The sequence below is a fragment of the Salmo salar genome, chromosome ssa04 (genome assembly GCF_905237065.1).
Source record: "Salmo salar chromosome ssa04, Ssal_v3.1, whole genome shotgun sequence".
NCBI lineage: Eukaryota > Metazoa > Chordata > Actinopteri > Salmoniformes > Salmonidae > Salmo > Salmo salar.
The window spans coordinates 87,277,306-87,293,227 of record NC_059445.1 but is presented as its reverse complement, the minus strand read 5'-3'; the positions used below and the strand labels follow the sequence as shown (position 1 = coordinate 87,293,227).

Sequence of the window (15,922 nt, the reverse complement as noted above, 5' to 3'; positions counted from 1 at the left end):
CCAACATTTGTTATTGAAGTAGCAGTTCTGGGTGTGCATTCTGACGAAGACAACAAAGGTAATCAAACTTTTATAATAGTAAATATGATTATGGTGAGTGCTAAACTTGCCGGGTGTCTAAATAGCGAGCCCGTGATGCCTGGGCTATGTACTTAGAATATTGCAAAATGTGCTTTCACCAAAAAGCTATTTTAAAATCGGACATATCGAGTGCATAGAGGAGGTCTGTATCTATAATTCTTAAAATAATTGTTATGCTTTTTGTGAACGTTTATCGTGAGTAATTTAGTAAAATGTTAGCGAATTCCCCGGAAGTTTGCGGGGGGTATGCTAGTTCTGAACGTCACATGCTAATGTAAAAAGCTGGTTTTTGATATAAATATGAACTTGATTGAACAAAACATGCATGTATTGTATAACATAATGTCCTAGGGTTGTCATCTGATGAAGATCATCAAAGGTGAGTGCTGCATTTAGCTGTCTTCTGGGTTTTGGTGACATTTTATGCTGGCTTGAAAAATGGGTGTCTGATTATTTCTGGCTTGGTACTCTGCTGACATAATCTAATGTTTTGCTTTCGTTGTAAAGCCTTTTTGAAATCGGACAGTGTGAATAGATTAACGAGAGTCTTGTCTTTAAATGGCTGTAAAATAGTCATATGTAGCCTAGAGACGTTAACACGTTATTATAGCCTTATAATTCTAATACATTTCACACAGTTATATGGTTTCAGGGTGGAATACTTTTAGTCACTATCTTTAAACATACAAATTCATCTATCAATAACCAGTAATGAAATAGGTAAAAAGATAAACATTAATGAATTAACCAGTTGTCACGTTCGTCGTATTGAGTGGACCAAAACGCAGCGGGAATGTGTATGCTCATCTTCTTATTTATTAAATAAACGAAACAAAACACTTGAACAAAAACAACGACGAAAAACAGTCCCGTAAGGACAAAATGACTATACGGAGAAACAACTACCCACAAATCACAATGAAAAACACCCCTATTAAATAGGACCTTCAATTAGAGGCAACGAGGAACAGCTGCCTCCAATTGAAGGTCAACCCAATAAAATAAGCATAGAAATAGAATACATAGACACAGACATAGAAATACACTAACATAGAACATTGCCCAAAAACCCCAAAACACACTAAACAAACACCCCCCTGCCATGCCCTGACCAAACTACAATAACAAACAAGCCCTTTACTGGTCAGGACGTGACACCAGTAATGAAATAGGTAAAAAGATAAACAGTAATGAATTAACAAGTAATAAAATAGGTAATAAGATAACCAGTAATGCATCCATAAGAAAATAATAAGAGTATGGTAAGAATCCAATTCAATAAGAGAATATACAAACATAAAATAAAATAATATTAAAAATAAATATTAAAAATATTTTTAAAAGATTGAGTATCCATCACCTTACTCAATGTAAATCTAAATATGTCTGGAACAATGTGTTGGACTGTAGGGTTCAGCTGGTCCAGAGATCAGGAACAATGTGTTGGGCTGTAGGATTCAGCTGGTCCAGAGATCAGGAACAATGTGTTGGGCTATAGAATTCAGCTGGTCCAGATGTCAGGGTCTGTTTTTAGTAATCTGCATTACAGAACAAATAAAATAAAAAATACAAGATTAGTGAAATAGTGAATGAGAGAGAGAGAAAGACAGACACAGAGAGAGACACGTAGAGAGAGAGACAGAGAGAGAGAGCTGAGTTCACAAACCTGTTCTACTATCACACTGAAGCCTCAGGACCAGAACATCCAATCAATCAGAATAAACCAAATTACAACACAGTCAAAACAAAACTACATTGCCTATTGGGAAACACTAGCACCAAGCAAAATGCAGCGCTATCTGGCCCTAAATCGATAGTACACCGTGGCTAACTATTTGACCATGGTTACTGATCAAAACCTTAGAAAAACCTTGACAAAGTACAGGCTCAGTGAGCACAGCCTTGCCATTGAGAAGGGTAGACACAGGAAAACCTGGCTCCCTGTAGAGGAAAGGCTGTGCAACCACTGCACCACAACAGAACCTGAGACGGAGCTGCATTTCCTGACAAAATGTCAAAAATATAAAATAATTAGAGTGTCATTTCCCCAAATTTGAAACCTTTAATCAAGGTTTCAAAGACCTCTCTGATGAGGACAGGCTACCCGTCCTGTTGGGGGAGGACACAGAGAGCTGTGGGTTGGCAGCGCACTACATTGCTGCCTGCCATAAGATGAGGGAGTCACGTCCTGACCAGTAAAGGGGTTATTTGTTATTGTAGTTTGGTCAGGACGTGGCAGGGGGTGTTTGTTTTATGTGGTTCGGGGTTTGTTGGGCTATGTGCTTATGTAAGAGGGGTGTTTGTTTTATGTGTTCCGGGGTTTTTTGGTCTATGTTCTATGTAAGTGCACACGGGTAGTTTGGCTGGGCCAGGGTTGAGCCCTAAGCCAACTCCCCGTGCTTACCAGAGGCAGCGTGGTACTGGTCAGGCCCTGTGCTATGGGGTGATGCGCACGGCATCGAGGCCAAGCATCCCCAGGCCGGTATGCTCGGTGCCAGCGTCCCGCATTTGCCGGGGGGAAGCAGGCACCCAGCCAGTAAGAGTGGTGCCAGTCCTGCGCTCGAGATCACCAGTGCGCCTTCACGGCCCAGTGTATCCTGTGCGCCAGCCCAGTCCAGCTCGTCCTGCTCCTGCTCCTCGCATTAGCCTTGTGGTGCGTGTCCATAGTCTGGCACTTCCTAAGCCAGCTCCACGCATCAGGTCTTCAGTGCGCAGTCCCCGTCCAGAGCTTCCGGCAACAGTGCCTTTCCAGAGCGTCCGGCGACAGTGCCTCGTCCAGAGTGTCCGGCGACAGTGCCTCGTCCAGAGTGTCCGGCGACAGTGCCTCGTCCAGAGTGTCCGGCGACAGTGCCTCATCCAGAGTGTCTGGCGACAGTGCCCCATAGAGAGACGGCCCACAGTCCGGAACCGAGAGAGATCGCCCTCCATTCCAACGCAGCCAGAGTCGCCCTCCAGTCCGACGCAGCCAGAGTCGCCCGTTGTGAGGGTCCCTCGCTCTAGAGGCAACACTGAAGTGGTGGAGCGGGGTCTGCGTCCCACTCCTGAGGGGGGAGTATTGGAGGGGGGGTGTTGCAGAAGAACCGTCGGTGACGGTGGCCACCCTCCCTTCCCTCCCCTGTAGTTTTGGGGGTTATTGTTTTGCTAGTTTTTTGTTTGAGGTGCATCCAGGGTGGGGGGGGGGGTGGTATTGTCACGTCCTGACCAGTAAAGGGGTTATTTGTTATTGTAGTTTGGTCAGGACGTGGCAGGGGGTGTTTGTTTTATGTGGTTCGGGGTTAGTTTGGCTATGTGCTTATGTAAGAGGGGTGTTTGTTTTATGTGTTCCAGGGTTTTTTGGTCTATGTTCTATGTAAGTGTATTTCTATGTTAGTTCTAGTCTTTCTATTTCTATGTTAAGTTAATGGGGTTGACCTTCAATTGGAAGCAGCTGCTCCTCGTTGCTTATGATTGAAGGTCCTATGTATAGGGGTGTTTTGTAATGGGATTTGTGGGTAGTTGTCTCCTGTTTTGTGTCTGTGCACCTGACAGGACTGTTTTATGTCGTTCATTGTTTTTGTATACAGATCAAATCAAATTTATTTATATAGCCCTTCTTACATCAGCTGATATCTCAAAGTGCTGTACAGAAACCCAGACTAAAACCCCAAACAGCAAGCAATGCAGGTGTAGAAGCACGGTGGCTAGGAAAAACTCCCTAGAAAGGCCAAAACCTAGGAAGAAATCTAGAGAGGAACCAGGATTTGAGGGGTGGCCAGTCCTCTTCTGGCTGTGCCGGGTGGAGATTATAACAGCACATGGCCAAGATGTTCAAATGTTCATAAATGACCAGCATGGTCAAATAACAATAATCATAGTAGTTGTCGAGGGTGCAACAAGTCAGTAATACAAGAGTAAGTGTCAGTTGGCTTTTTCATAGCCGATCTGTGAGAGTATCTCTACCGCTCCTGCTGTCTCTAGAGAGTTGAAAACAGCAGGTCTGGGACAGGTAGCACGTCCGGTGAACAGGTCAGGGTTCCAGCAGGTCTGGGACAACAGGTCTGGGACAGGTAGCACGTCCGTTGAACAGGTCAGGGTTCCATAGCTGCAGGCAGAACAGTTGGAACTGGAGCAGATTAACCTGTTGGGGCTAGGGGGCAGTATTTTCACGGCTGGATAAAAAAACGTACCCGATTTAATCTGGTTACTAATCCTACCCAGTAACTAGAATATGCATATACTTATTATATATGGATAGAAAACACCCTAAAGTTTCTAAAACTGTTTGAATGGTGTCTGTGAGTATAACAGAACTCATTTGGCAGGCAAAACCCTGAGACATTTTCTGACAGGAAGTGGATACCTGATGTGTTGAATTATCTTTAAGCCTATGCCATTGAAACACACAGGGGTTGATTAATGTTTTGGCACTTCCTATTGCTTCCACTAGATGTCACCAGCCTTTACAAAGTGTTTTGAGTCTTTTACTGTGAGATCTGACCGAACAAGAGCCATGGAACGGTGATGGCCGATTAGACTCTGGCGCGCAAGTTCATGTTGGGTACCCTCGTTCCAATACGTTATAAAAGAGAATGCATTCGTCCACCTTGAATATTATTCATGTTCTGGTTAAAAAAGGCCCTAATGATTTATGCTATACAACGTTTGACATGTTTGAACGAACGTAAATATATTTTTTCCCCTCGTTCATGAAGTGAAGTCCGGCGGGCTTAGATCATGTGCTAACAAGACGGAGATTTTTGGACATAAATTATGAGCTTTTTTGAACAAAACTACATTCGTTATGGACCTGTGATACCTGGAAGTGACATCTGATGAAGAGAATCAAAGGTAACGGATTATTTACATAGTATTTTCGATTTTAGATCTCCCCAACATGGCGGCTAGTCTGTATCGCAACGCGTATTTTTCTGGGCAAAGTGCTCAGATTATTGCAAAGTGTGATTTCCCAGTAAGGTTATTTTTAAATCTGGCAAGTTGATTGCGTTCAAGAGATGTAAATCTATAATTCTTTAAATGACAATATAATATTTTACCAATGTTTTCTAATTTTAATTATTTAATTTGTGGTGCTGACTTGACTGCCGGTTATTGGAGGGAAACGATTTCCTCAACATCAATACCATAGTAAAACGTTGTTTTTGGATATAAATATGAACTTGATAGAACTAAAAATGCATGCATTGTCTAACATAATGTCCTAGGAGTGTCATCTGATGGAGATTGTAAAAGGTTAGTGCATCATTTTAGCTGGTTTTATGGTTTTGGTGACCCTGTCTTTGAATTGACAAAACATTACACACAGCTATTGTCAATGTACTCTCCTAACATAATCTAACTTTATGCTTTCGCCGTAAAACCTTTTTTAAATCGGACAACGTGGTTAGATTAAGGAGATGTTTATCTTTCAAAGGGTGTAAAATAGTTGTATGTTTGAAAAATTAGAATTTTGACATTTATTTGGTTTCAAATTTGCCGCTCTTGAAATGCACCTGCTGTTGATGGAGTGCACCACGGGGGGGACGCTAGCGTCCCACCTAGCCCATAGAGGTTAAGTTGTCATGACGTTGGCCTCTTTTGGTACAGGGAGGACAGTTGACCCCTCCCTTTTGCACACAATCCACCCTGTGTGTAAAGCGTCGTAAAAACTCTAAAATTCCAGGAGAGTCTCTGGCCACATGGCCCATCGAGAGACACAGGAAATTCTTCCAACTCATAGAATTGGAGAGCCAAGTGACATTTTGTGTTCTGGAGAAGGTATGGAAGATTGGTGAAGAATCCAGCTACGAACTGATCCGCTTGGTACCATTTTGTGATACTCAGAAGAGACAATATAGCCATATTACCATAAAACTGTTTATATAATAGACTCAGTTTAAGACTTGCCTCATATGGGTGTATGGAATGTATTAATAAGAATAAAGCTTTTGTAAGACATTGAGATGCTATGTACTGATGTAATGTGATAGAATTGTATTTCTGTAACCAAATCTAACTCAGTCATAGGCACGCCCCAGGGACACATACAGGACCAGGTGTCATTTGACCAGCCTGTTCGATGGGCACTATAAAACACTCCCTGATTTACATTTCTCCAGACCAGGCCTACACTCCGTTGGCTAATAGGTTTTACCTTCCAATTCCTCTACTGAAAGTGAACCATACCACGTGGTTAACTTTTAGACTATTGATACCGACAGAATAAGAACAAGTCTTTGATATTAATTATTAGTCTGCAGCTAAGTAAATTATATCATCGAACGCGAAGACCAACGAAACAACCATTCTATGACGACATTAATGAATGTCGCTCTGAAAGATCCATTCTAACCGAGAGAGAGAGAACGCGGACAAAACTTCCCAACAGAACCGAACTCTCCAACAAAGAACGACGACACACTGAGCGTAAATATATATTGATTGCAATTGTTCCCGAATGAGTGAGCCTTCAATTGTCAATTGTAATATTAATGAACTCTGTGTAACTTCTGAGCCTGACCGTTTATGATCCATTGTTCAACAGGCCGACCTGCCTGTTTAGCCAGTAGGGCACATTCCGATACCAATCCTTTTGGACGATAATTACTGTTTGTATGTTTTTCTGTTAATTACTTAGTGTAGTAAATAAATGATTTTAAGACAATTGATGTATGGATGATTTTAGTAAAGACTGGGTTCGTGCAGATACAACAATTTACGACGTTTGGGATGAGACTGGACTAGAGGTAAATACACCATTGAAACTAGAAGATAATTGGCCTATACTGTAATAGAATATAATATTATAGTACAGGAAAGTTATATTAGGAAAATTATAGCTTTGTAATCTGAATATTCTCCAGTAGTGCTGAGCCTCACTCCAAGTCTTCTTTTCAGTGATGAGGATGTACTTACTAGTGAGATTTGTGTCTATTTGAAAGAACAGATGGTATATAAGAAGAGATGAGATATATAATAACATGTTCCAATAAAGACAAGTTCAAACTGACAAATACATGTCCGTAAATAAACTGGTAGAAAAAAAAGATTTTCAATAAAATATGAATCTGTTGACTGAATTTAAACTGTTTGGTGTTTGACTGGTTGACAAACAGAAAGATGGAAGGAAGGACAGTGAAAAGGCTGACTGACAGGGGAACTCACCATAGCAGACACAATTATGTTGTGTACTACAGTTCTCATCATGCCATGACCCATTTCGCATAAACACACAGAACTCATTGTTTTTTACATTATCTGGTTGGTCGTTGATTTCTCCGTGCTTTTTGTCCCAGAACACCACCGTCCCTAACTCTGTGTCTCCCAGAGACCACCTCCAGCTGGTGTTATACAACCCTATCCAGGCTGGTTCAGTTAATAACCCAGCCTTTACTGTGTTATTGAGCCTGTTCATATCAGCCATGTCGTCTATGGAGGCCAGGTCAGTGTAGTTCTGTCTGCAGTAACTCTGAGCTTCAGTCCAGTTTTTACTGATGTTCACAAAGTGGAACTGATGAGAGAGGCATGAGGGGAGGACAGACAGCCCTGTGGAGAACAAACCAACATTATGACTGTACTAATAAAACACACAACCACACACACACACACACACACACACACACACACACACACACACACACACACACACACACACACACACACACACACAAACTAACCTGAAAACACACAAACTAACTGTTGACATCAATGATAATGGTAATTGATGACAGACAGACGGACGGACGGACGGACGGACGGACGGACGGACGGACGGACGGACGGACGGACGGACGGACGGACGGACGGACGGACAGACAGACAGAAAAACAGACAGACAGACAGACAGACAGACAGACAGACAGACAGACAGACAGACAGACACTGTGTGAGCTCGTTTTAAACAGCCAGGGGACGGTGAACTATGTGAGCGATAAAGGAAGAGTTTGCCATTGTAAAGGAGCGCTGTATAGCCGGGGCGCGGCGAATACAGTCACTAACTAAAACACAAAAAAATAAGGAAACATTTTCAGACAAATCTGAAAGATCTGCTTTCCCAGACTGCACCATGTCACCGTTCCGTCTGTCTGGTGACTGTTGAAACGGTTCATCACGGAGCAGAACTTAGTTTGTAGACACCACATGCGTTTTATTATTGTTTTGTTTTTGACTCCATCCCTCATTCCCCACCTCGCCGTCGGTTTTGAGTGGGGCATTCAGCTAACAGCCATGTAAAACCTGCTCACACACACACACACACACACACACACACACACACACACACACACACACACACACACACACACACACACACACACACACACACACACCACACCCACAAACACACACACAAAAAACACAACCACACACGAAAACATATGAACTCCAACCTGAGAAGAACAGGAGAAACAGAGAGTGGCCCATCCCTGGAGAATGGAGGGATAACAGTCTGGTGAACAAATACCAACAACTAAACTTCAACTTCTACCAGCAGCATGGCTGCATGCTTTAGATTTGGAATTTAACGTCATGAAATGTAATGACTGAAAAAACATGTCAATCATTTTTTATTTTATTATTTTAGTGAATTTTTACTTTATGGATGGTTTGCACTGCCAGACTTTTCTGTTATTCTACTGCTCAAAAATATATTTATAAGCATTACAACATTTACTAAATAACAATACACATGAATGTTTACTAAATAACAACACACATTAATGTTTACTAAATAACAACACACATGAATGTTTACTAAATAACAACACACATTAACGTTTACTAAATAACAACACACATTAACGTTTACTAAATAACAATACACATTAATGTTTACTAAATAACAATAAACATTTATGTTTACTAAATAACAATAAACATTTATGTTTACTAAATAACAATACACATTTATTTTTACTAAATAACAATAAACATTTATGTTCACTAAATAACAATAAACATTTATGTTTACTAAATAACAATACACATTAAAATGTACTAAATAACAATAAACATTTATGTTCACTAAATAACAATAAACATTTATGTTTACTATATAACAATAGACATTTATGTTACAAACTGTATTTTACTTTTCTCTTTACAAAAGTAGACATGTAGAGTTATGAAAGATATCCTCATACCCGATGTTTGTTGTTGTCGATGTTGTTTCTTGATATTGTTGTCAGCTCTCCCTCTCCCTCTGAGTGGCTCTGTCCCATCTGAGACAGGTGGGTGTTATACAGCTACATTATACAGTACTTCCTGCTCTTTGACCTCGTAACGTAGTGATGTCACAGTGGAAGGATGAAAGGCATCCCTGTCAGTTTTGTCTTAGTTCTTCCTCGTAGAGACATGCAAAACACTGGTCAAAGAGAAAAACCCATACAGGAAGAAGGAAATCCAAGAATTTATCAACATGGATTTTTGGAAAACAAAAATAAATTGCAACCCTCCATGTGGCTAAACTATACCAACATGTTGGATTACAATATAATATCTCCTTTGAAAAAGTAAATAGGAAGAACGAATGAGAGAAATCATCAACAGTCAAATCCAGCCAAAGTAAATAGGCCTAGATAAAAAACCTCCTGTCTCATTCACTCAGCTCCCTTGTCAGTCACCCTGCTCTCAGGTATTTACCTCCCTGTCAGTCACCCTGCTCTCAGGTATTTACCTCCCTGTCAGTCACCCTGCTCTCAGGTATTTTCCTCCCTGTCAGTCACCCTGCTCTCAGGTATTTACCTCCATGTCAGTCACCCTGCTCTCAGGTATTCACCTCCCTGTCAGTCACCCTGCACTCAGGTTTTTACCTCCCTTTAAGTCACCCTGCTCTCAAGTTTTTACCTCCCTGTCAGTAACCCTGCTCTAAGGTATTTACCTCCCTGTCAGTCACCCTGCTCTCAGGTATTCACCTCTCTGTCAGTCACCCTGCTCTCAGGTATTTGCCTTCCAAAGAGTCATCAAAGAACCGTTTTGTCCAAAAATGGTTCTTAGAACGTTAAATGTTCTAGATAGAACCCTTCAGCTTACAAAGAACCCTTGTCTTCCAAAAACAGTTCTTCAGATCAAAATGGTTCTTTGTAGAACCCTATCCCTCTGCGAAGAACCCTTTTGGAACCCTTTTTTCTAAGAGTGTATATCTGTTTTATCGTTTAGAAAATGAAAGTACTTTGTGTGTCTATTCCCCCGATTTGAAGGTGTCATGAGCATTTGGAGCAATTCACTTATGTGTATGAAAGTAGTCACAAGTGTGTTATCTGGTCCTGTATTCCCGAGCACACAGTGATGACATCAAGCTTGTGACTCTACAAACTTGTTGGACGCATTTGCAGCTTGTGTTTGTTGTGTTTCAGATTATTTTGTGCCCAATATTTTTTTTTTTTTTATAATGTATTGTGTCATTCTGGAGTCACTTTTTTTGTGTGTGTACTTTTTGACCACTTTTTCTCCCCAATTGGTAGTTACAGTCTTGTCCCATCGCTGCAACTCCCCTACGGACTCGGGAGAGGCAAATGTCAAGATCTATGCGTCCTAGGAAACATGACCCTGCCAAGCCGCACTGTTTCTTGACACACTGCTTGCTTAACCCGGAAGACAGCCGCACCAATGAGTCGGAGGAAACGGTGTGCAACTGGCAACCAATGTCAGCGTGCATGTGCCCAGCCAGCCACAAGGAATCGCTAGAATGCAATGGGACAAGGACATCCTGGCCGGCCAAACCCTCCCCTAACCTGGACGACTCTGGGTCAATCGTACACCGCCTCATGGGTCTCCCCGGTTGTGGCCGGCTGCGACACAGCCACGGGATTGAACCTGGGTCTGTAGTGACACCACAAGCACTGTGATGCAGTGGCTCAGGAGGCCTTGGAGTCAATTCTATTGTAAATAAGAATATAACATGTTTCTGAACACTTCTACATTAATGTGGATGCTACCACGATTATGGATAATCCTGAATGAATCATGAAAAATGATGAGTGACGATGTTACAGAGGGTCACAAATCGTATCCTCAAGACATGCTAACCTCTCACCATTACCAGTAATAGGGGAGGCTGTCATTATTGCAGGGTATGATATTTATGCTATTGTAACAGTGTAGGTTCCGTCCCTCTCTCTTCGCTCCAACCTGGGCTCGAACCAGGGACCCTCTGCACACATCAACAACTGACACCCCACGAAGCATCGTTATCCATCGCGCCACAAAAGCCACGGCCCTTGCAACGCAAGGGGAACAACCACTTCAGGTCTCAGAGCGAGTGACGTCACTGATTGAAACGCTATTAGCGCGCAGCACTGCTAACTAACTAGCCATTTCACATCGGTTACACTCACCCCCCTTTTGACCACCTCCTTTTCCGCAGCAACCAAGGATCCGGGTCAACAGCATCAATGTAACAGTGTAGGTTCCGTCCCTCTCTTCGCCCCAACCTGGGCTCGAACCACCAAATGAAACGCTATTAGCGCGCACCACCGCTAACTAACTAGCCATTTCACATCGGTTACACATGCATCTGTGCTACCACGATTATGGATAATCCTGAATGAATCATGAATAATGATGAGTGACAACGTTACAGAGGGTCAAAAATCGTATCCTCAAGACATGCTAACCTCTCACCATTACCAGTAATAGGGGAGGCTGTCATTTTTGCCGGGTATGATATTTATGCTATCCTGAAAGAGGAATTAAATCACATTTTCCTCACTAGTGAGCAGATTTAATTAAACAACTCCACCCAAGGTTGATTACACTGACCTAGTGGAGTGACCTAGTGGAGTGACCTAGTGAAGTGACTTAGTGAAGTGACCTAGTGGATAGACCCAGTGGAGTGACTTAGTGAAGTGACTTAGTGAAGTGACTTAGTGGAGTGGCCTAATGGAGTGACCTAGTGAAGTTACCTAGTGAAGTGATCTAGTGGAGTGAGTTAATCATGTGACACGTACGCACTCCATGTTCCATCCTTCTCTAGTACTCTGAGTAGTCTGGAGTGTTCTAACGTGTTGGAGTGTACCAGAGTGTTCTAACGTGTTGGAGTGTACCAGAGTGTACTAATGCGTTGGAGTGTACCAGAGTGTTCTAACGTGTTAGAGTGTACCAGAGTGTTCTAACGTGTTGGAGTGTACCAGAGTGTACTAACGTGTCGGAGTGTACCAGAGTTTTCTAACGTGTTGGAGTGTACCAGAGTGTTCTAACGTGTTGGAGTGTACCAGAGTGTACTAACGTGTTGGAGTGTACCAGAGTGTTCTAACGTGTTGGAGTGTACCAGAGTGTTCTAACGTGTTGGAGTGTACCAGAGTGTTCTAGCGTGTTGGAGTGTACCAGAGTGTTCTAGCGTGTTGGAGTGTACCAGAGTGTTCTAACGTGTTGGAGTGTACCAGAGTGTTCTAACGTGTTGGAGTGTACCAGAGTGTTCTAGCGTGTTGGAGTGTACCAGAGTGTTCTAACGTGTTGGAGTGTACCAGAGTGTTCTAACGTGTTGGAGTGTACCAGAGTGTTCTAACGTGTTGGAGTGTATCAGAGTGTTCTAACGTGTTGGAGTGTACCAGAGTGTATTAACGTGTTGGAGTGTACCAGAGTGTACTAACGTGTTGGAGTGTACCAGAGTGTTCTAACGTGTCGGAGTGTACCAGAGTGTTCTAACGTGTTGGAGTGTACCAGAGTGTTCTAACGTGTTGGAGTGTACCAGAGTGTTCTAGCGTGTTGGAGTGTACCAGAGTGTTCTAATGTGTTGGAGTGTACCAGAGTGTTCTAATGTGTTGGAGTGTACCAGAGTGTTCTAACGTGTTGGAGTGTACCAGAGTGTTCTAGCGTGTTGGAGTGTACCAGAGTGTTCTAACGTGTCGGAGTGTACCAGAGTGTTCTAACGTGTTGGAGTGTACCAGAGTGTTCTAGCATGTTGGAGTGTACCAGAGTGTTCTAACGTGTTGGAGTGTACCAGAGTGTTCTAACGTGTTGGAGTGTACCAGAGTGTTCTACCGTGTTGGAGTGTACCAGAGTGTACTAACGTGTTGGAGTGTACCAGAGTGTTCTAACGTGTTGGAGTGTACCAGAGTGTTCTAACGTGTTGGAGTGTACCAGAGTGTACTAACGTGTTGGAGTGTACCAGAGTGTTCTAACGTGTTGGAGTGTACCAGAGTGTTCTACCGTGTTGGAGTGTACCAGAGTGTACTAACGTGTTGGAGTGTACCAGAGTGTACTAACGTGTTGGAGTGTACCAGAGTGTACTAACGTGTTGGAGTGTACCAGGGTGTATTGAAGTGTTTGGTGGCTGTGTTAGAATGTTATAGAGCAGAGGGAACTGATGCCAGTGCGATTACAGACAGCCTCGGTCAAGTCTCCACTTGGACTTGTTTATGTCACTCATACACACGTACTCTGCTCTAACGTTGTCTAACAAGTATACCTTCAGATAACATGTTGGGAGAATAATAAATGATGGACCGTGTGTGTGTGTGTGTGTGTGTGTGTGTGTGTGTGTGTGTGTGTGTGTGTGTGCGTGCGTGCGTGCGTGCGTGCGTGCGTGCGTGCGTGCGTGCGTGCGTGCGTGCGTGCGTGCGTGCGTGCGTGCGTGCGTGCGTGCGTGCGTGCGTGCGTGCGTGCGTGCGTGCGTGCGTGCGTGCGTGCGTGCGTGCGTGTGTGTGTGTGTGTGTGTGTGTGTGTATGTGTGTGTGTGTGTATAGTGTCCAGTAGTATACACAGTACCGTACAGAGTATCAGCAAAATGCATTATTCTAGAAATACGGTGGACCGAGCTGTTCAGGTAGCCTACTTTTTGAAGTGATTTGTTTGACAATCAGATGAAAACATCACACAACACCCATGATATGTGAACCTGAGCCTGGGCAGACCGTGAAAAGCAACAGAAAACAGGACAGGAGGTTTACAGTACATGCCAAAGTATACCGTCTAAAATCAGCATATTCCAGGCATCTTATCTGGGTTTCTCATAACCGGGATGCAGCTTTTTTCGGGTCATTATAAACTGGATATGATTTGATATGATTTTTTGTTGTTGTTATTCTGTCTCTCACTGTTTAAATAAACCTACCATTAAAATGATACACTGATCATTTCTTTGTCAGTGGGCAAACGTACAAAATCAGCAGGGGATCAAATACTTTTTTCCCTCACTGTATAAATGTCAACTCACAAACAGAATACTTCAGTATCTGTATATCTGTATCTGTGTTCATGTAAATGTGGGTTTGTTTTGCATTGATTAGATAGCAGCTGGCAGCTTGACGTGTCTGATACACGTGAGATTTGTTTATGAAGATTTGAGCTGGAACATGTGGAAATTGCATATACTTTCAGAATTGTTTAGCAAGCTACTCATAGGTGGGCTGGTAGCTGGCGATCGACCTATTGGAGACTCCTGCAATAGGGGTTTATACACAGATACCAAGAGATTCCTGCCATAGGGGTTTATACACAGATACCAGGAGACTGCTGCCATAGGGGTTAATACACAGATACCAGGAGACTCCTGCCATAGGGGTTTATACACAGATACCAGGAGACTCCTGCCATAGGGGTTTATACACAGATACCAGCAGACTCCTGCCATAGGGGTTTATAAGTTCTGTATTTACCTCTTCTGAAACCTTATCATCATCAGTCTCTTAAGATTACACACGAGCAATGAGTACATTAGCCAAGGCCATAAATACATTTATGACAGATTACACACGAGCAATGAGTACATTAGCCAAGGCCATAAATACATTTATGACAGATTACACACGAGCAATGAGTACATTAGCCAAGGCCATAAATACATTTATGACAGCCAGACTGTCACGTCCTGACCATAGTAAGATGTTATTTTCTATGGTAGAGTAGGTCAGGGTGTGACAGGGGTTGTTTTGTGTTTTTCTATCTTTTGTATATCTATGTTTACATTCTAGTTTTTCTATTTCTATGTTGGTTTCTTTTGGAATGATCTCCAATTAGAGGCAGCTGGTTCTCGTTGTCTCTAATTGGAGATCATACTTAAGTAGGGTTTTTTTCCACCTGTGTTTGTGGGTAGTTGTCTTCTGTTTAGTTTATGTACCTGAGAGAACTGTGCGCTTTCGTTTTCGCTTTTGTTATCTTTTCTTTAGTGTTTTGAGTTAAAATAAATATTCATCATGAGCAATCAACACGCTGCTCTTTGGTCACCTCTCTACGACAGCCGTTACACAGACATACCAAAGTCAGAAGGGCACAGGAAGGAGGATGGTAGAAAAATGACCAAACATGAGCATGCAATGCATGCATTATTTTTGTATGACATACAGAGGTCCCCGCCACCATTATAATCTAATCAGAAGCAGATATGAGCGTTATTGGGCGTGAACAAGCAAAGAACATCGGACTAAAAGATAATGGTGGCAGAAGAACTAAGGGAAGTAACTGCATTAACATAGGGGATGTACGTATATACTGTATGTGTATAAAAGCAGAGCCAGTGTTCAGGGAAGTTGGTTGTTCCGCGGACCAGCACGGCTTTGCTACTTTGTATTAAAGTCTATATTGAATTCACAAGTTCTTGTAAGAGTGTTATATTTTGAGACAATTTTCCACAACATACTTGGCGTGCTAGCCAGGAGCTGAAGGAACCTCGGACAGTGGCGTTCTTGGCTGGTGACAGTTTCTCTGGACAATCTCACAAACGGGTGGCCGCCCAATTATATCAGGTGAGCTTGTTCTTACGTAGTTGAAATGTTTGTGTAAATTGCTTCAGGGATTCTGTCTCGGCAGAAGGGACATCACGTAGGTCTCTCTTTAAACTCCTAAAAACCCAGTAGTACTAAGAGCTTTTGAATTCGATTAACTGCATGCATGAATGAATTTTGTGGGTTGTTAAATGTAATTATGTATG

General features: G+C 42.5%; 1 protein-coding gene and 1 long non-coding RNA gene across 2 annotated transcripts in view; both read right to left on the bottom strand.

Annotated features, from left to right (window-relative positions):
• Positions 1–1,115: 1,115 nt before the first annotated feature.
• Positions 1,116–15,922, bottom strand: part of LOC123742517 (secretory phospholipase A2 receptor) — a 50,239-nt gene continuing 35,432 nt past the window's right edge. The window contains exon 7 of the mRNA XM_045717464.1: positions 1,116–1,619. Coding sequence (XP_045573420.1) covers positions 1,612–1,619 — 8 coding nt within the window. The 3' untranslated portion in view covers positions 1,116–1,611. The remainder of the gene's footprint in view (positions 1,620–15,922) is intronic.
• On the bottom strand, positions 7,211–9,330 carry LOC123742518 (uncharacterized). The gene is made up of 3 exons (XR_006769702.1): positions 9,198–9,330; positions 8,445–8,480; positions 7,211–7,602 (listed from the first exon to the last, which is right to left on the bottom strand). It is a non-coding gene; the product is annotated as an uncharacterized lncRNA (long non-coding RNA).